Source organism: Periophthalmus magnuspinnatus, chromosome 8 (genome assembly GCF_009829125.3).
Source record: "Periophthalmus magnuspinnatus isolate fPerMag1 chromosome 8, fPerMag1.2.pri, whole genome shotgun sequence".
NCBI classification, from domain to species: domain Eukaryota; kingdom Metazoa; phylum Chordata; class Actinopteri; order Gobiiformes; family Gobiidae; genus Periophthalmus; species Periophthalmus magnuspinnatus.
This window is the reverse complement of record NC_047133.1, coordinates 18,754,793-18,776,145: the sequence shown is the minus strand read 5'-3', so window position 1 is coordinate 18,776,145 and position 21,353 is coordinate 18,754,793. Positions and strand designations below refer to the sequence as shown.

Below are 21,353 nucleotides of genomic sequence, written 5' to 3'. Positions count from 1 at the left end.
ACTACTGGTGTATAATATCGGCTTCCAAATATCGTTTACGCCATTATCTTGGTTGGACACATACATTGATGTAATAAGACTATTTCCTGGTCATAGTTGGTCCAAAAAGTTTCATAATGTTTGAATTTTTATTTACACAAAGCTGTTCTGCAGATACTTAAGTGATAAATAGAGAGCAAAAGGGGAGAGAGAAAGGAGGGGGGGTTGGACTTCAGTTTTTGACTTATTTTATTTTAGTTTAAAGGAAATCAGAACTGAAAACAAAACAAAAATCCACGTGTAAACCCATAACTTTATTCCTTTTGTATTGTATCTTAATAAACTGGTCAGGATAATGAGGTTATCTATAGGTAACACTAGATCTGTAAACATATATAGGTACACTCTTGTTGCCTTGTAGCTTGCTATAGCAGAGCCAGATCATGTTGAAAATGAATGGGCAAACAGGTGTGTGATGAATCTGCGGCTTATTTTGATGCTCTCTCAATGTATTAAAGGAGTGGCTAAATTTAAAGTACATTTGAGATCCTGTGTTATCTGCTGATTAAAAATAACAACTGGTATTAATGTCTGTGGAAAAATAAGGCTCCCACTATTGATACTCTGCAGTGGCGTCATGCTGGGGGTGTTCTACATGTATCTCTAATGGTGAATGTTCAGCAGTTACCATGGTGACACAATGCACATGTTAGTAAACGCTGTCAAAAAAGTTATAAGATACAAAATGGATTTAAACAACACATTTTCAAGAGCTGGGCGTTCATGGTCCTATTTAGGAGTTTGATTTTCAACAAAAATGTGAGAGTGACTAACAGAAAAACTATTGTCTGATGCTAGCTAGCTCATGACTGTAATTTTACGTGTGAGAGACTTGTTCAACAGCACAAATCACCTCACGTGTTGTAGCTTCAGCGAAATCAGTTCTTTCTGGTCAGATTGTGTTAAAATAAATTTCAGATTAAAGTCAAATGTAGCTTCAGACAGAGCAGTGCCTCCAGTTAGCATCAGGGAAAGTTGATGATATCAGCTGCAAAGTATCAATTGAATTAATTAATTTTAGCTTAAGTAAAATTAATAGTATAATTTGTAAATAGCAATATTTGCCGATACTTTCAATATTCATGCACCAGTTCTGTAGTATTTTTGATGTGACTTCTAGTAAAATTAAACTCTAATTATGTTGTAAAATGCAATACCCTTACTAGTCATGGTTTAGTCCTGGTGTAGTCATGGTGTAGTCCTGGTTTAGTCCTGGTGTAGTCCTGGTGTAGTTCTGGTGTATCCATGGTGTAATCCTGGTTTAGACCTGGTTTTGTCCTGGTTTAGTCCTGGTTTAGTCCTGGTTTAGTCCTGGTTTAGTCCTGGTTTAGTGCTGGTTTAGTCCTGTTTTAGCCTTGTTTTAATCCTGGTATAGCCTTGTTTTAATCCTGGTTTAGTCCTTAATTATGTTGTAAAATAAATACTTTTCCTCAGGTCGGGTGTTCCTCATTTTTCCACCTTGCTCTTAAATTGGCAGGTGAAAATTTGCCAGACACCGCGTTGCCATTAAAAAGCATAGCAGCTGTGTTATAATTAGCCTGTAGTCTGCGGGGACAGTAACCGGAGCCGGGTCAGATCTGGTTACCGTGCGACCCATCGGGCGGCTGTGCTGTATCCATGTCCCTGTGTCATCCACCCACCAGCTGACTCACCTCCACCTGTCTCACCTTTACAAACAGGAGGAAACCATTAGGACAGTTTCGCTGCCATTATGCGGTCCGCTTTCCCCCTCATCAGAATTTAAACAGCGTGTTGTTGATTGACTCTCTGCAGGAGCTGGAGAAGTCCGCCCCCGCCCCCTCGCTCCTGAAGCCTCGCTCTGGGAGTGTGAGTCACGAACGAAGAGGCCGAAGGAACCACGACCAAAGGTTCATGACGCAGCCCATCACCTGTGAGGAGATGGGAGCAGTGAGGTGGGCTGCTCTGGACATGTGAACATACATCTAGGTTTACTTCTTGGATTTGCTGTAGTTTTAAAATGTAACATATTTTGTCCCTTAAACGTCCGATATTATGCAAAATTGACTCTTGTGTGTCCCCAAGCTATGTTATAATGTTGTTACCTCCTCAAAAACAGACCTGGAGTTGTGTTTTGTTTCATTCACAATTTTTTTTTTTTTTTTTTTGTTTGAGTAATCCTTTATTATCAGTCTGTCTGCATCTTTAAAACTCTGAAAATGCTCTGTTCCACATTGTGATATCACGAAGATGTAGTTTTCAAGTTAACAATTACCTTTTACCTTTAGTTTGGTAGAGACTGGTATCTAGGTTTATATAAAAACAAAAAAGCATCTGACCTTCATGTTCACTAAAGGTGTGACGTTGCCAGATTGGTTCATTGTTCAGATATAATAACTGTAGAGCAAGAGAAGTTTACAAAGTTTACAAAGTGATTTACAGAATAAGAAAGACATTAAAATCACAATACAACAAATCAAAACATAACTAATCGCAAATAATCATCATAACCCTTTCAGTCATATGCACAGCTAAACAGAACCGTTTGGAGCCTGGATTTAAACATTGTCAAAATACAGGCCTGTCTCACATCTTCAGGAAGACTGTTTCAGGTTTTAGCTGCACAAAACTGAAACATGGATTCCCTATGTTTAGTCCTGGTTTAGTCCTGTTTTAGCCTTGTGTTAATCTAGGTTTAGTCCTGGTTTAATCCTGGTTTAGTCCATGTTCAGTCCTGACTGGGCACAGGCAGGAGGCCGGTCCCTGAAGTCCTCAGAGTGTGAGATGGTTCATGTGGTTCAGCTGTGTGACCTGTTTATTTGATCACTTCCATGGATCCGTTTACCCCTGAAGTATGAAATATGATAATATTGTTTTCAAAGCAGCAGATTTCCAGCCAATAACAGAACTTAACTAAACTTAAATGGTGGTGTTCTGTGGCCTTCAGAGTCTTTGTAGTCTATCTGTGCACTTGTAAAATGAAATAGGACACTTGGGCTCATACTACAGCTCTCTACTTGCTGTCACTGCTACAATATACAACATAAAAACATGGAAAATGTAATTATAGAGAGATATGTAGACTTATACAATTAGCCTAAACTGAAGTGTACTAATATAAACCCATGTTTTTGCAGTTCCCCCAAACCAGCCCCTCCAGCAGGTGCAGATCCAGGGCCCACAGACTCAGAGCCAGTGGAGGATGAGAGCTGTAAGATGAGCATGAGCGAGAAACTGGCTCTGTTCAACAAACTGTCTCTGCCGGAGAGGATGGCAGGTGCCCCTGTCGACTCCGCCCCCGACAGGCGCAGACAGAAGGGGGCTCGCTACCGCACCCAGCCCATCACTGTGGAGGAGGTCAACCTGGTGAGCACAGAGTCACAGACGTGTTTTCAGTAATAAAGGCATTCAGTCATGTCCCACTGTAAAACTATGTGTACTGTTGCTTATGATGTAAAGAGGTGAGCGTTTACACTTCCTCGTTGGGTCCTGGTTTGAGCCCAGTTTACTCCTGTAATAGACCTGGTTTGGTCCTGGTTTAGTTCTGAATTAGTTCTGAATTTTGAGCCTTGATCAATTCGTAAAAACATCAACAGTGGTGCAGTGGAGTCCTATTAACCGGACAGTCTATGGACTAAATCTTTGGTTCAGTCTTGTGACAAAATCTTATGTATAGACTTATAAAATGACTACACACCAACTTAACTGTGAAAACTGTGAAAAATTGTGAATAGTTAAAAACGTCTGGGGAAGTTTATGGTAAATCTCTGGAGTATGACTGTGCTGCAGATTTCAAATTAACTTAAATTCGATATGGTTACTATGTTTTTAAATGAAAGACTAGTTAATTTAAAGCAAACCTGCTCTGCAAAGCTTTTAACCATGTTGTAGTTGTTTACTTCTCATTTACTCTCTGACATTGGTTTTGGAGTGATTCATATTAAAGTAATCTTTAATTGTTTATTTACGAGACGCCATTTTGCCAATCAGCCCCTGTTTTCACCTCCACTGGTACACGCCCACTGTGACGTACGCACTTCGTTTTTCAATTTCATTTTCTTAATTGGTGATTATGTGTAGGATTCGGCAGCGTTGCATCGTCATTTTGGCACAAATGAAAAAAAAAAAATCTGCTGCTCACTAGTGTAATGTGCAGCTATCTATAGGGGGCGCCGACAGCTACATGTCTCTTTGTTGTGATGATGTTTACAGCGACATCATCTCCCATTAGACACCGTAGTTTTCTAACACAGAAGCCAGGTGACTGTTTCTTTGATTAAGTCGTTTTAGATGAATATTGTGATTTAAAATGTCCAAATTATAACACAATGATCCATGAGTGTTATAGATTATAACTAGAGTGACACAAGCACTATAGGTCTGATTTAAATAATAATGATCTATGTTTCTCTTTTTAGCTCCAGAAAGGCCCAGTACAGCTCCCTGCTTTCTCCCTGGCTCCTCATCTGTCAGACCGACAGCAGGCAGAGTCCATCAACCTCAAACCCAGTGAACTCCGCCTTTCACAGCCAAAACTGGACCCGAGCTCCGAGTGCTTTTCTACCCCACAAGACCACTTGTCCCAGCTGCCCCAACTGCCCCAACTGCCCCAACTGCCCCAACTGCCCCAACTGCCCCGCACTGAGTCTGAACCAGCATTAAGGAGTATCCTAAAGAAAAGCCGCTCGGGAGGCTCTGATTGGTCCAGGACTAGCACCTGCAGCCAAAACGAACCACCTGTTATACCTGACCAAAATGGCGGTGACACAGATATTATGACGAGGAAGGAGGAGAGACAGGAAGTGACATCACCACTCCAGAGGGCAAGCGTGGACGGGGCACCTCCGAGTAGAGCTCCATGGCGACAGCGTGGACGGAGCCGGAGAGAAACCATCGCCTGTACGCCAACAAGACCTGAAACAAACCTGGAAGTGACTCAGACTGAGAGACACAGCACCTCCCCTGGCCAGTGAGTGTTTTTTATTATTTTTTTTTATTACCATAATATATTGTAGTATGACATGACAATACATCAATTAGCTAACAAGTTAATTAGTGTAACATTAAGTCTTTGTAACTGCAAAGTAAAGTTGACCCATAGACTGTATAAAGAAGTGGACTAAGTGAGTGTGACGTCACCCACAGCCTTCGGCTTCAGTCCAATGAAGCTCATTGAGGCTAGTGGTTATAGGGGTGAATTTGAAGTTCCATATTTGGAATTCCAATGGCAAGTATCATAGCAACCAAAGAGCCAATCCAGAGTGAGGCTGATGAAAGTAACCCCTTCCCGCCAGTACCGCTGGTTTAGCATGGAGTGGGCACTTAGCAACACTGTCAATCAAACCTAACATTAATGCTAACAGGAGTGACCTTGGGGAAAGAAGGCGCTTGATTTGTTAATTATTAATGTTCATATTTTGATTTACGGACACAATAGCAAAATAAAACCACCAGGATCATGTAGAGTGGGCTTGTACGAACATTTTAACACCAAAATCATAAGTCTGACAGCAGCAGTTACAGGAAGAGGGGCCAGAGTTTTTCAATGTAAAGTGAACTGGAGCCGAGTCAATTGAGACGGAAGTGTGCCCATACTCACTTCCTATTTGGAACACAGCAACGATGATATGTGTAGGATTCAGCAGTGTTGCATAGTCAGTTTGGTACAAATGAAAATAATCTGCTGCTCGCTAGTGTGATGTGCAGGTGTCCATAGGGGGCGCTGACAGCTCTTTGTTGTGATGATGTTTACAGCGACACCAGCTCCCATTGGACACCACAGTTTTATAACACAGAAAACAGTGGACTTGTTTCTCTTATTAAGTCATTTTAGATGAATATTGTGATTTAAAATGTGTAAATTGTAACATAATGATCCACGAGTGTCGTAGATTATAACTATAGAGTGACATAAGCACAACAGGTCTGCTTTAAGGCAGCCAAGCTGAACTGTGAAGATGCAAGGACTAAATTGTTTGCTCAGCTCTTCTACCTAATTCTTCTTCTTCTTCTATATTTTCAGAAGGAACGACCATGATGGCAGTATGAGGAACAGAGAAACAACGAGAGCCCGAGCTCCACAGCACGACAGCAGCACTCAGCCAAAGACGGTTACTAATAGGACGAAGGTAAGAAAGAAACACTCTGGTGCTTTTCAAACTTGTTTTTAGGTTGTGGCAGATTTTTTTTGTTACAGAAATTCTGCAATGTTCTACCCACTGAAGTGATACCAATTGACCAGTGGTGGAGGAAATACTCAATTTGGTACAGATACTGGAGCAAAGAAACTATTAAGTAAAAGTGAAAGTATCACATGAAAAATCAACATATGTAAAAGTATTAAAGTATCTGTAAATGTACTTAAAGAGTACAAAGTAAAAGTATTTTGTGCAGATTTTGATAAAGATTTATGCTTGTTCAACAGAAACAACTGAATTGATTGTTTTTTTTCCCAGCTGTTTTTATTTGTATATTTTTGCTCAGATTATGAAATTGATCACTTTTCAGCATGCCTCAAACTGAAATAAAAAATACTTGACTTTTTACTTTTCAGTCCTGTTCAAAATGTAGTGGAATAGAAAGTACAGATACTGGTCTCAAATGTAGTGAAGTAAAAGTACTTGAGCAAAGTACAGATACCTCAAATGTGTACTTAAGGATAGTACTGTACAACTTTTACTTTGTTATTTTCCACAATTTCATCCGGTTCAGTATTCAAGCAGTCCTCTCCCTCTATATATATCTATGGTTTAAAGTCCATGTTTAAAGTATATCTGAACTAATTAAGTGAAACGGTTTGTTTATCCCAGTTTCAGCTGCTGTGTCTGTGACAGAATGTTTTATCTGTGGAGTTGCATTTGGGGGCTGTATTTTTTCAGACTGTCTGCTTAGGTGCAAAGGTTAAACGTCAAAGGTCAAAAGAGAGGTGGCAAAAAAGCAGTAGACTCCTCTTGCTTAATGTGTCTCTCTTAGAATACAATTTGGCAAAGACTGTATGTATGCCCTTCCAGTTTCATACCTCTCTATTCATCCAGGTTTGGCACTGGCTAAACGTGTGCCCTAACAGTTCTCCCCTATGTGGTTGGATTACAAAATTTAAAAATAGAAAAAAAAAAAAGTTCTTTAGGTCCAATCGATGATGCTTTTGTTGCAGTTTATCTTTAGTAAAGAAGAAAATATCCAAAATGGGGCCCAAAAAGAGCACGCACGCGCTCTCACATGTTTGGCTGTAGGACCTGTCCATTACACTGGCCTTATCATCGAGATCAACCAAAGTTTAGATCGCGATGTATCGATCTTTTGATTTTTGGCACAGCCCTACTTGAATGTGGCACCATTTGTCCAGGTTACAGGTCAGATCTGTGAATAGGCCACAGTAAGAATGCAATAGAACATGGGTTGGCAACCTACTGCGCTTTCACCCTTACATTGTGGCTCCGCATGAATTGAAAAAATAAATGATAAGTATTTAATTGAAGTGTATTTTATTTGTGTTAGTTATTTTTTTAATTGTAGTTTAAATTGGAAGATCATTGTGATCTTGAAATTAAAATGTTTTAATTATTTTTTGTCGCTCAATGTAAGTGTCACACTCGCAGAAGCTGATAACCTTCAAAAACTCTGTGCATTTATCAAGAAATATGCATTTGGAGCCCCGTTGATCTGAAAGTGACTTTAGCCCCGACAGACGCAGAACGCTGTGCAGAGTTTCAGAGCAGAAGTCTCTGTAGCACCTCATGGATTTCCTAAGGAACACACCATAGCCGTTTATACCAAGCGAAAAGGTTTAAAAAAACAACAATATATACAGTGTTATCTTCATTTTAGATGTCAAAAAGTATTTGCGGCTCCCAGTGTTTTCTTTTCCGTGGAAACTGTCCAAATGGCTCTTTGGGTGTTAAAGGTTGCCAACACCTGCAATAGAGTCACCTATAATTGAATAAATGCAAAACAGATGAGTTGAACACTTATGCTGTTTAACATTCCAGGCAAAGTAGCAACATCTCCATGGAGACAAGCAGCTGGCAGAAAAGTAACCAGAAAAGTTACATAATACACCTTTCAAGTCAATCATTTTAACACTGTTGATTTTACTGCATATTCGTCAGTGTTATTAAAATAAGCTGGTGGATAAGTTCAGAGGTCACGGGGGTGGCTTCTGCGGGGCGAGGGGATGACTGTGGTTGGATTTGGACGTTAGTGTAACCAGAGATCACGTCCCTTAGCAACTCCACTCTACTTTTGGTATGTGCTAAATATCTCGCGATCAGCCTTATGTTACTGGGACTTCTCAGTGTTTATGTGCGTGGATACGAGTGGAGGACTGTAAACAAACCCAGTATTCAGGCAGTAAAAATCTGACCCCCTCATGACCTTTGGGGATAGGGTGCATCATGGTGACTACATGTATGAGCCGTGTGTGTGAATTATTACAGGATATTACTGGATTAAATGGGGTGTCATTGCCTGTGTTGCCTTTAATGCAGACTCCATAAAGTCTGCAATAAACATTAAATTTAAAAACATTTTAAACATTTATGCTCACACCTGCTCCTGTTTTTAATGTTTGAAGTGGACCTATGCAGTTATGTGTTTTGTTTTGAAAAAGAGTCTGGTATACTCTCACTGGGCCCTGTAGAAATAAAAATAATAGAATAATCTCAACAAAATATGGTCAGTTAATACCCAAATATATCACTGTTAAATATGATACAGAGGATTCTTTCTTTAAAGCTGCACTATGTAACTTTTCTCTGTCCCTTGATAGTCTCCATTTAGAAGTTTGGTCTGCAGTGGTGAAACGTATCAAAGTAAAAGTAGTGAAGTACTGTACTTTACTTAAGTAGATTTTAAAGTGGATACTTTTTAGGTAAAAGTATTTTTTTATTATTGTCTTGAGATCGGCTGGAAGCTGAGGGTTTATTTTTAACACATAATTTGAACAAAACAAAAATATAAAAGCAGCTGGGGAAAAAAAAAATCGATCTAAGTGTTTCTGTTGAACAAAATTCTGCACAAATCTTTATCAAAATCACTACATTTGATGCTTTATAAGACCCACAATCTAGGCAAGGCAAGTTTATTTGTAGAGCACAATTCGTACACAAAGTAATTCAAAGTTCTTTACAGAATAAGGACATTAAAATAATACAAATCAAAACATAAATAATCACAAATAATCATCTTAAATTTAAGTACAGAAGAGTACAGAATAAAAACCTTTCAGTCATATGCACACACTTTTTACTCAAAGTACATTTTTAAAGGTTTACTTCAATAGTTTTGCTCAAGTAAATTTTTTCATGTGATGCTTTTACTTTTACTTGAGTATTTTTGCTCCAGTATCTGTACTTTTACTTCAGTAACAAAATTGATCTTCCACCACTGTTGGTCTGGAATATTCCTCAGTACGGCATTAAATTTGTATGCGTTTTATTAAAGTTAAATTACAGGTGTTTTTTATTGCTAAAAATCTCCACAGATCTGACCAGTAACTTGGCCAGGTGGGGCTATCTGATTGTCTCCATGGAAACAGATGAGTGTAATATACTATAAAACATAACAGGCAAAATAATAACATCTCCATGGAGACAAATAGGTTACACGGTGCGCTTTTAATATTTCATAAACATTTTGAAATATTTGATTTTTGATAGGAGGTTTGTTATGATTTGGTTCAGATTTAGCTTTGCACAATGTCTTTTTTTTTTTTTTTTTTTTTTTTTTTTTTTTGGTTTCAAGCCAATTATTCAGTCAAGGAGCAGAACAAGCTTTGGGTTGCCAGATTTTTATGAGCAGCAGTAGCTAAATCTGGTACAAATCATCTTTTCTTTTGTAAGATTAATTAATTTGTACATGGTCCTTGACAAATAAAGAATAAAGAAAGAAAGAAAAAAACAAACCCTAAAATCTGTTGCACGACATGTCCTCAGTATATAACAGCTAGCAGCATCCCAGGTGGACATGTGTTTGTATTTCCTCTTTTAATCCAGTGAGGTCTCAAGTTACTGCCATCACCTTTAACTGTACTTTTCCTGTGTGCTGCCCTCTGTAGGACGACTCAGACACTGCACACGCCGACAGCACTGACCCTCTACAGTCCTGGGTAAGTTTTACTGTACCTGCTGTAAAAATAAAGCATGGTTTTCCTTCATATCATACAATATCACATCACGCTTTAGCACCCCCCTCCTCCTCTTTCTCTCTCTCTCCTCTGAACTGTCTTTCTCCCAGGGCCCCGTCTTTGCCTCTGTGTTTTCTAGCAGTAGGCCTCAGTACATTATGTTTTTCAACCAGGTAACTGCACGGCTGATGCTGTTGCTATGGGCGGATTTTGTGCAGTGAAGAGATTTGCTCATTTCTAAGTGTGATTTTGACCCGACAGCAGTGTGTGAGTTTGAGGAGTGCTGTCTGCAGAGTCTTGTTCTATCTAAAGTCACACATCACGGCTTCTTCCATTTCTCTCCTCTTCTAAACTCACTGCTCCATTGCATTGACGTTACATTATCAAAGACGTGTGTTTTCTGTCTGTATTCACTCTGCATTGAATGTGTAGTGTATCTGTACAGTGTTGGCACATATAAAGAAAAGGTATTGCTGGGTTTCAGATGACATCATTATATTCTATAGGCCCATAATATTTAATACAGATGGGAGCAGCTAAAATGAATACTGTTAAAATGCAGAGTTTACTTGTACTACAGCTCATTCTCGGGTCTACTCACTAACTGAAATGATCAGGTTCAACCACAGACTGTTTAAAGAAGTGGACTAAGTGAGTTTGATGTCACCAACAGCGTTCGGCTCCAGTCAAATGAAGCTCATCGAGGCTAGAGCAGGTATAGGAGCCAATTTGGAGACGAGTTCCATGTTTGGAATTCTCACTGCGAGTGTCATAGCAACCGAAGAGCCAATCTGGAGTGAGGCTGTTGAGGGTAACGCCCCTTCCTCCCTGCACCGCTGTTGCTAACACTAGCGGCAGCAACCTCGAGGAAAGAAGAAAGTATAGAATAGAAAGTAAATTGGAGCCAGAAGCGCGCCCAGGATCAATTATTGCTTGGAACACGGCAGCTAGCAGGTTAGCCATGTCCATTTATATATAGAGTCTATGGGATCAAATCAACATTTACCTTTTGGATATTTCATGGTGAAGTACAAAATGTAATCAATGGGGAAATCTGTCTCTTGCGCCCCCATCTGGGAGTGTGACATCATCACATTGTAGAATCTGAAAACCATCAATAGTGACGACGTGTGTGATAAATACCATTTATCAGCAACCACGCACAATGTGCAAAGTAAGATACAGACAAAAATATACAAATAAAACCATCCATCCATCTTCTTCCGCTTATCCGGGGCCGGGTCGCGGGGGCAGCAGTCTAAGCAGACTTCCCTCACCTCGGACACGTCCTCCAGCTCCTCCGGTGGGACCCCAAGGCGTTCCCAGGCCAGCCGAGAGACATAGTCCCTCCAGCGTGTCCTGGGTCTTCCCCGGGGCCTCCTCCCGGTGGGACATGCCCAGAACACCTCCCTAGGGAGGCGTCCAGGAGGCATCCTGAGCAGATGCCCGAGCCACCTCAGCTGGTTCCTCTCAACGTGTAGGAGCAGCGGCTCTACTCCGAGCTCCTCCCGTGTGACCGAGCTCCTCACCCTATCCCTAAGGGTGCGCCCGGCCACTCTGCGGAGGAAGCCCATTTCAGCCGCTTGTATCCGCGATCTTGTCCTTTCGGTCATTACCCAGAGCTCATGACCATAGGTGAGGGTAGGAACGTAGATTGACCGGTAAATCGAGAGCTTCGCCTTTGGGCTCAGCTCCTTCTTTACCACAACAGACCGATACAGTGACCGCATCACTGCAGACGCTGCACCGATCCGCCTGTCAATCTCCCGCTCCATCCTTCCCTCACTCGTGAACAAGACCCCGAGATACTTGAACTCCTCCACTTGGGGCAGAGACTCACCACCCACCCGGAGAGGGCAAACCACCTTTTTCCGGTCGAGAACCATGGCCTCGGATTTGGAGGAGCTGATTCTCATCCCAGCCACTTCACACTCGGCTGCAAACCGCAGCCGAGTGTGAATAAAACCAGCCAGGCACAATTCTTAATAAAAATCACAACATTAGAAGGTTTTTTTAGATCTCCACCTCTGCGTGAAATACTTAACTTTTTACTCTTTAAGTACATTTTTAAACAGGTACTTTAATACATTAAGTTTTCTTTTTTTTTCGTTTTTGTTTTTTGTTCTGATATCTGTATTTTTACTTTACTTACAAAATTGAGTACTTCTTCCACCACTGGATCTGCTTATAAAAATTAGAATTCAAATTTTAGTTATAGTTTAGACATAACTCAAAATTCAAGAAATAATTCCTGATCTTCTCCATATTTAAATGTCTTTATATGTGCCAAATATGTATGTTTACTTTTGGACGACACATGTGATACTGAATGTGTTACTTTCTTTTTACCATAATTACAATCAACATAAGAATAATTGCAGTGTTCTTTTGTTTTGGCACAAATCCTCAAAATCTCTCTGTTTTTGTTTGTCAATGCACAGTGAATACCTTTATTTTTAAGAATAGGAATCTATGTTTGCAATACGTTCGTAACGATATCTGTATTATTTCATCTACCCTCAGAAAAGCCTGTCGTTTGAGGCCCAAGAAGTAGCATCGCCAGCACAAAACTGGAGAAAGATGGTAAGTTTGCTTAAAGGACCCATGTTAGTTTTTCTCTCAAACTGAAAACACTCTGTTCCACCTTGTGATGTCATGTGGTAATACAGGAAGTGCTCCACTGTGTTTTGAAACTCCATACACCTTCACTAGAATCATTTGGATCATTTCAGCTGTGGAATTACCAATCTCTCCTGAACTAAAGGTTAGAGGAGCTGTTAACTTGAAAACTGCCTCTTCATGACATCACAAGGTGGAACAGAGCATTTTGAACACTGGAAATGTTACAGACTAATAATAAAAAGTTACTCAAACATGTGTGGCTGAAAAAAAACACAACTCCAAGTATGTTTTTCAAGAGGTAGCAGTGTTTTAACCTTGCTTAAAGCTCACAAGAGTCAGTTTTGCGTAACATAGGACCTTTAATAATGCGTTTGTTGTGACTTTCTGTGTGTAAATTCAACACACAGGTTAAAGATTTTGATTTGTTCCATGTTAGGGGAGTCATGATGTGTCCAATGGTGCAGAGCCTGAAATCACAACTGCACAAGAGCAGAAGAGAGGTGCAGTGTCTGTAGTGGAAGAACAGAGGGACAAAATAGGTGAGTTTAAATACACGCGTCATTCACACAGCTGTATGTGTTTAGTCCATTCAAAAGACACACTGGTCACACACACACAGGCACACACACAAGGTCAGGTAGTTTGGGTTTACATGAGTTTGGGGGCTTTAAAGTCACTTAGTTTTATTTCCTGGAGACTGAATTTGAGTCACTACTTGTCTAAACTTAATCTGAATTCTAACTTTAACCGATTTTAACCAATAATTAAACATTAAATCGTGTTGTGTATCTAAAAATTGAAGAAGTCATGGGACCTGATGTTTGTCCCCATAAATAAATACTCTCCCAGATCCATTCTAATATTACTCCAACTCTTTCGCTACTGCTACTACTACTACTACTACTACTACTACTACTACTACTACTACTACTACACATTTACCTAGTTAGTATTTTCTAGTTTTTGCCAAATAATATCTGTAATATCGTCAATTTTTCTTTCATTTTCAGATACAGAATTCGAAGCGTGTTTACCCAAAGACACCGCCGCCCCTGAGGAGGTGAGGGGCACGTCGTCTGCCTGTGAGCCACGCCCCTCTGATGATGGTTTCCACGGTGACCACCCCGCCTTCTTCCCCTGTGCCCCGCCTCCGAGAGACTCCTCTGCCACAGACACACGGGACCTGTTCTGTCAGACCAGCGCCCCCATGTGAGACCCACACCTGTTACACTTTTATTATTTTATTGTCATGGTGATGAAATAGTTTTTATTCAGTTTTTGTTTGGTTTGGTTCTAGTTTAGACTTTGTTCACCTTTTTTTTGTTTTGTTTATTTTGCTGTTTTGGATAGCAGTGATCTCATAAAACCAGATAAGACAGATTTGACTGACAATTAGATGAATATGGGGTTAGTGGAAAGTTGCATAAGTAGCTGTGTGATAAAGCTGTGGTTTAAATGTTAACCATAGACTGTATATATAAATGGACATAGCTAACCTGCTAACCGCCGCTCCACCTAGCTCCAATTCACTTTACATTGAAAAACTGTGGCTCTTCTCTCTGTAACTGCAGCTGTCAGACTCATCATTTTGGTCTTAAAATGTTCGTATTAACCTGCTCTGCATGATCCAGCAGTTTTTATTTTGCAGTTTTCTCCATAAATCAAGATATGAATATTAATAACAAACAAATCAGGCACCTTCTTTCTCTGAGGTTGCTCCCACTAGCTTTAGCAACAGGTTTGACTGACAGCGTTGCTAAGTGTAGAGTGTATATTATATTTCCATTTTTGTATTTATTACTCTAAATATATAAATATAAGTTAATCTAAATGTGTGTTTTTCAGCTTGAGCTCGGCAGTAGCAGAGCACAGACGCTCAGTTCGCCCGTCCCGTCGCACTCAGGGCTCCAGGAACCCGCTCAGAGCGCTCGCCGCCAGAGAAGATATCCAATCTGACTTCATGGGGGAGACGGCGGAGGAGAGGCTGCAGGCTCAACAGAGTACGTTTCAACAAAGACTGAACAGAGCGGGTTATGACCACAGACTATATAAAGAAGTGGACAGAGTGAGTGTGACGTCACCCACAGCAGTCAGCTCCAAATGAAGCTCATCGAGGCTAGAGCAGTTATAGGGGCTGATTTGGAGCCAAGGTCCATATTAGGAAATCCAACTGTGAGTATCATAGCAACCAAAGAGTCAATCCGGAATGAGGCCGTTGAAGGTGACAGCTAGCGGGTTAGCTATATCCATTTATATACAGTCTGTGGTTATAACAAACTCAATTTTACTCATTTGGTAGTTTTCAGTACATTTTATCTAAAGTTTTCATAATTGGACCAAAAATAGTAATATTTTAGGAATTTTAGTAAGCAATAATCATAATAATCCTGATAAAAAGTGAGGACTATTTATTTTCCTTTATTTTCTTTTATTGTTTATTTGAATAGAGACAGATACAACAAACATAGATTAACAGTTCAGTAATCTGACGCCGGTATCACAGTGTTTATAGCCTCGGCTAATTCACAACCGTTCGTGTTTATATAATCGTGCAAATAGCCAACAAAGATAATCACGTTTATATCTCCAGAATGTGCAGAAAAAAACTGCTTATCCATAATGTTTTCCTCTAGATCACTGTTTTTTTTCACTTATAACAAAGTACAACATTATAACAGCTTTTTAAATATGGAGCCTGTTCATAATATTAAAATTATAATGATTCACATCCAGAACTTTTTGTAAACTGTCAGCAACTTTACTAATTATCATGATATAATCGTTGATCGCAATTATTTTGGCCATGATAATCGTGACGCCAAGTTTCAATATCGTCCCACGCCTATTATATAAAACATTGCCTTTTATCCAAAATAAAAGTAATGCAACAACAATTTGGACACATATGAATCTGTAACTAGAAGTGTCTCAGGAAATTAAACAACATTTTAAACTAATGTAATTCGTTAAATAAATATGGTTTTATTTTCACTCAAATTTCTATAGTTTTTGTCAAGAAAACTAATCTATATTGTCACTTTTTGTCATGTTTTTGAGGTGCATAAAATGTAGTCTGAGGTACACTTACACTTTGTCATGTACTCAGTCTCTTTTCTCTTCTTCAGAAAGTGCAGAAGAATATATAATATCTAAAATATAAATATAAAAATATAATATCTATTTTTTTTGTATTGCAGAATCAAAGAACTGCTCCAGTCATTCACACGATGTCTCCAGTGTATCCCGTGTGCCCTACAAAAACCTGATGCTCATTCTCATAAAAGGTCACAATATACTTTACAGTTTGTTTTGGTGCAGATAAGTTCACATTTTATATTAATTTGTTATAATCTGGGGACAGGAAGGCGGCATGTCCAAGTCAGACTGGTGGAGCCCTCCGTGAGGTCTCTCAATAGTGGAGACTGCTACCTGCTGGTCACTCCAGAGCATTGCATCATGTGGAGCGGAGAGTTTGCCAATGAGCAGGAGAAAGCCAAGGTCACTCCACAAATCGGTTTTATAATTCTCCTAAATACATTCATAATACAGTTATTTTAATGTATATGTAAAGAAAAACAACATGTCAGAATTACATTATAAACTCAAAAGGCAAAATGCATGTACTAATATTAATGAAAACAGGGTGAGCTACTACGATATTACACTAAACAACAGTAAGATCAGGGTTCATTTGCAACTAATTAAGTAAAGAATTTATAATAAGTCTGTTGTGCTTATGTCTGGTCTATAGTTATAATCTATAACACCCGAGGATCTTTATGTTATAATTTGCACATTTTAATGTTCATCTAAAATGACTTAATAAAGAAACAATTAGCTGACTTCCACGTTAAAAAAATGCAGTGTCCAATGTGAGCAGTAGCGTCGTAAGCATCATCACAACCAAGCACCGTGGACCTGTCGGCGCACTCTACGGATAGCTGCACATCACACTAGTGAGCAGCAGATTTTTTTTCATTTGTACCAAAATGACTACGTGATGCTGCTGAAACCAAAGCGCATCATCGCCTAAGAAAATAAAATTGAAGAACAAAGTAAGTACAGAACAATGGGCGTGTACCAGCGGAGGTGAAAACAGGGGTTGACTGGCAAAAAGGCGTCTTGAAAATGAGCAGTTAAAAATTGCTCAAACATGCACGAATTATTACAAAAATTACTTTGAGAAGAAAAACAACTATAATATGATTAAGAGCTCTGAAAAGTCAATTTTTCAGAATAGGTCTGATTTAAATGAGTTTTTATTCTTATAAGTTCTTATTCAGTAGAAAGAGAGAATTGCACTGATTTGATTAAATGGTAAAATGCATTGAAACATTGACTTGAAATAACATTACAGGATTGTTTTTTTCAATATGTTCTCCCTCAGCCGTCTTCACTTCAGCAGCGTTCAGTGATACATGTCTGGTCTTAAACTTCCTCTACCTTTCACAGGCCCGTGAGCTGGCCCTCCTGATTCAGAGCCAGGGGGACCTGGGCTGTGGAGCGCTCCAAGTTGTGCATCTGGAGGAGGGACTGAACTGCGATGGCGCTCTGGGAGAAGACTTCTGGAGCCTGCTGGGAGGACGCACACAGTACAGAGGTAAAAGCAAAATATATTCACATGTGTTTGTATATTTTATATGTTTTTAAATAGAGATGAGGTTTATAAGAAAAAACATTTGAGGGTAAATCCACCATGATAATTGTTGCCAGGTAAAACATCCACAGATATACTTTAGCCAAAACTATATTTTAAAAAAGCTGTGTAACGACCCCATTATACTCTACACAGGGCCAGTAATGGTAAATTTATTTTCACACTGTAGTATCAGATCGCTCAAGCAGCTGTTCTTGGGTTTCATTTTTATTATATAAACAAGATAAACACAATATTATATCTTTTTAATGGGAAAAAGTCCTCAAAATGTTGCATGTAATTTTTATGGCAAAGGTCCTAACTGCAATACTTCCCTTTTCCTGCTAAAGCATTTAATACAAAAACATTCTACCTATCGTTTGTTTCAAATGACATCGCAACATCCTACAGGCCAATATTATTTAATACAGATGGGGCAGCTTCTATTCAGATTGTTCAAATACAGATTTTGGTTGTAAGACAGCAAGCTTTTGAGTCTTATCACAAATTGAAATGATCAGGTTGAACATGTATGAATTTACCTTTTGGATATTTCATGATAAAGTACAATGCGATCAATACATCTGGGAGTCATATTCTAGAGTCTGAAAAACAATACCATCTCTGTCTGAATGTCGTGTTCTTTAGGAGCCGGAGCGGTGGAGGAGGACGAGCAGTTTGAGCGTGGAGTGGTCGAGTCCAACTGTGTGTATCGTCTGGTGGAGGACAGGCTGGTGCCCCATGAAGACGCCTGGGCCTGTGTCCCCCCTGTGTCCCTGCTCCACCCCACTGAGGTACGACCGGCTCCTCCTGGTGTTTAGGCAGAATTCAGAAGTAAACAGACAGATATGAGTGTGATGATATTGGGAAAAATGTATTGCGTGTTTACTCCCCTGAAATGTGATTATATTTGGAAGGTGTTTGACTTCTTGCAAAACATTTAACTAAACAAGCCAAATCAGTCAGACGTGGAGTTGTACAAAAGTCTTGGTCCTTGTAAGTGCTGCTTTAAGTATAGACCAGCCATATTAAACCTGGGGCGCCATGATTTTCACGCAGAATGTACTAATTTATATTTTTATTTTTTATTTTTATATTTTATATTTCATTTTTATTAGTTTTGAGCAAATTAGTGAACCCAAGAAGTCAGTATATATGTGCTCAGTACACTTAATACACGTTTCACTTATTTTTTTCTTATTCAAGCTTGAAAAGGAGTGAGAAGAAGAAATCTTAAATCCCACCCCTGTCTTCCATAAAAAAAAAAAAAATTAAAAAAAGTTCTGTACTCCAGCTTTACAATGTCAAACTGATTCATACACAATAAAATGACCACAAAAAAAAAACACTTTTCTTGAACAGATTTTCCCTCTGTTTTCAGGCTCTGCTGTTTGACTTTGGCAGTGAGCTGTACCTGTGGCAGGGGGAGGGCGTGTCCCAGAGTCAGAGGGGCGTGGCTCTGCAGTTGGCTCAGCAGGTGTGGGCGGGGCCATATGACTACACCAACTGTCGGGTCAACCCTCTGGACCCCACACAGAGCAACCCCACGGTGCAGCTGTGAGTATCATGAGGTCATGTGAAACAGTGACTTTGATGATGTCACCTGTATGTTTCCATGGAAATATAAAATTAAAATAAAATAAAACCATACTTTGGAACATTCTTCATGGAGATAGATAGGTTTTATGCCATACTGTAGGATATTATAGAGAAAGGAATAATATTTACATGCAAACAAGGGCCTAGAGACCAAATAAGAGTCAGGTTTGTGGAGATGCAAGCACCGCTCATGGTAAGGAGCATTTTTGAAGCAATAAACAACCAAAATGAAGACAGAAAAACAAAACAACATCATTCATTTACTTTAGTCAATTTTTTGGCTAAACCACAGACATGTACATGTCATGTAATAGATTGCGTTCATTTTCTAGAATATGAAAATAACATTATTTCAGATGGAGGGCAGGGGCCTATATAACTCACTGTTTTTGAAAGAAACATGAAATCCAAAAATGTTGAACCTTACTAGTATTTGTTTGGGATTAGGATTTAGATATATTAATATTAATCTTATGGCCTAAAGTAATTTTATACCAAATTTTATACATTGAAAAAACAGCAGTTTTTCAATGTAAAGTGAAGTCGATGGAGTCAGAAGTGCTCATGATCACTTCATATTTAGAACGTTGTGGCTAGTACGTTAGCTATGTCCATTTATATATACAGTTTATGATGCGAACAGAAAAAAACTTGAACTTTGTAGTAGATTTTGTTCCATGTGGATGGGCCCAGTGATTACAGAGATACTAACTATAATTTTGTCATGTTCCTTTGTGTCCTCAGGAAGGGGGAGGGGCGTCCCGGCTGGGCCCTGTTCAGCCTCATGTCCCAACACAGCGAGTCGTCTTTGTTCAGGGAGAAGTTTCTGGACTGGACGAGGAGTGGAGCCAAAACTGCCCCTGCCCCAGTGACAAATGAAACACAGGTGCATAAATAAATAAAAAATATATTTCAAAAACCACAAATTTAACTACTACTAATACTAATGCGATGGAGTGCAACAATCGACCGTGACAAGGCTGTACCAACTGTTTTGAAGCTACTGGGATCAAATGGATCTTATTGTTCAATTTAGTTCAAGTTTATTTCTATAGCACATTTAAAACAAAAGTGCTTCACATAAAAGTCAACAAAAACAAATATACAGATAACATGATACAGAGGAAAAGAATAATCAAACACCGTGATATCCTGTCTAGCTAGTGTTAAATGCCAGGAAGAAAAGGTGGGATTTTTGGAGTGGAGTATAGAGCTGCAGTAACTCACTCAAATAAATGTGTGCCCATAGAGTGCACACATTTACACATAATCAATAACATTGAGTAAAACTGAATTGAATGAATGTGCTTGTCCAGTTTCAACATAGATAATGATCTATGGGGTCCACTCACACTTGCAGATAGACCACAACAAAACTGGGACAGAACTTGGAACTAATCTTGGACTAGAAACAGGACTAAACTAGGACTAGACCAGGACCAAACCAGTACCACTAGGACTAAAATGGGCTCAAACCAGAACAGGGACAGATTAGTTTTGGGTACATTTGTCAGATAGTCTACAGGGGCATTATTCATCAATTTATCATTTTTTCTTTTAATTTCTAAAATGTGTTTTAGTGTAGTTTGATATGCAGAAAATTAAACTGTGTCCTGTCAGTGATTCTCTATAATAATGACGACAAAACAACAGGTTAACAGGGTGTTCTTCCAAGTGGGAACATTAGCAGTATCATTTGAGACATAGTTTTTCATTTGGAAGACTAACCAATATACTTAAGTTACAAAACATTTATATTGTCATTGTCAGAAAAGAAAATCACCTGTCTAATGCCTCACTTGAAGATAGCACAGTCCTGGTCTAGCTCTAGTTTTAGCTTTAGTAAATAGAGCCCATATCAGTCTTATTTCCTGATTTATGTTATAATGTTGTTTCCTCATCACAAACAGACCTGGAGTTGTGTTGTTTCATTCATTTTAACACATAAACCCTGCATATTCTGAGTTCTTCTCTCAAACAGAAAACACTCTGTTCCACATTGTGATGTCATGAGATAATACAGGAAGTGCTCCACTGTGTTTTTAAACTCCATACACCTTCACTAGAATCATTTGGATAATTTCAGCTGTGGAATTGTCAATCTAAAGGTAAAAAGTAGCTGTTAACTTGAAAACTACCACTTCATGACATCACAAGGTGGAACAGAGCATTTTGAGCTTTGGAATTGTAGGCAGACTAATAATAAATAGTTACTCAAACATGTGTGAATCAAACAAAACAACATTATAACATGGTCTAAAGCTCACAAGAGTCAATTTTGCATAATATAGGACCTTTTAACAGCATCATATCGATCCTTGTTTACACTGGTTTTGAACTGGGGATTTTTTATATGGACAAGGGAAAACATTTATA

At 39.1% G+C, this 21,353-nt stretch overlaps 1 protein-coding gene across 5 annotated transcripts in view; it reads left to right on the top strand.

Moving 5' to 3' along the window:
* svilc (supervillin c) overlaps window positions 1-21,353 on the top strand; it is a 47,753-nt gene that overhangs the window by 16,315 nt on the left and 10,085 nt on the right. For 3 of the 5 annotated variants that reach the window (XM_055223895.1, XM_055223894.1, XM_055223891.1), the window contains 16 exons: window positions 1,813-1,952; window positions 3,135-3,363; window positions 4,416-4,966; window positions 6,020-6,125; window positions 10,052-10,102; window positions 10,231-10,293; window positions 12,644-12,703; window positions 13,179-13,281; window positions 13,753-13,951; window positions 14,588-14,742; window positions 15,940-16,026; window positions 16,104-16,240; window positions 17,195-17,342; window positions 18,027-18,172; window positions 18,760-18,935; window positions 19,722-19,863. In XM_055223895.1, the coding sequence (XP_055079870.1) occupies window positions 1,813-1,952; window positions 3,135-3,363; window positions 4,416-4,966; window positions 6,020-6,125; window positions 10,052-10,102; window positions 10,231-10,293; window positions 12,644-12,703; window positions 13,179-13,281; window positions 13,753-13,951; window positions 14,588-14,742; window positions 15,940-16,026; window positions 16,104-16,240; window positions 17,195-17,342; window positions 18,027-18,172; window positions 18,760-18,935; window positions 19,722-19,863 (2,493 nt within the window). The remainder of the gene's footprint in view (window positions 1-1,812; window positions 1,953-3,134; window positions 3,364-4,415; window positions 4,967-6,019; window positions 6,126-10,051; window positions 10,103-10,230; window positions 10,294-12,643; window positions 12,704-13,178; window positions 13,282-13,752; window positions 13,952-14,587; window positions 14,743-15,939; window positions 16,027-16,103; window positions 16,241-17,194; window positions 17,343-18,026; window positions 18,173-18,759; window positions 18,936-19,721; window positions 19,864-21,353) is intronic. The other 2 variants (XM_055223892.1, XM_055223893.1) reach the window with 2 other exon arrangements.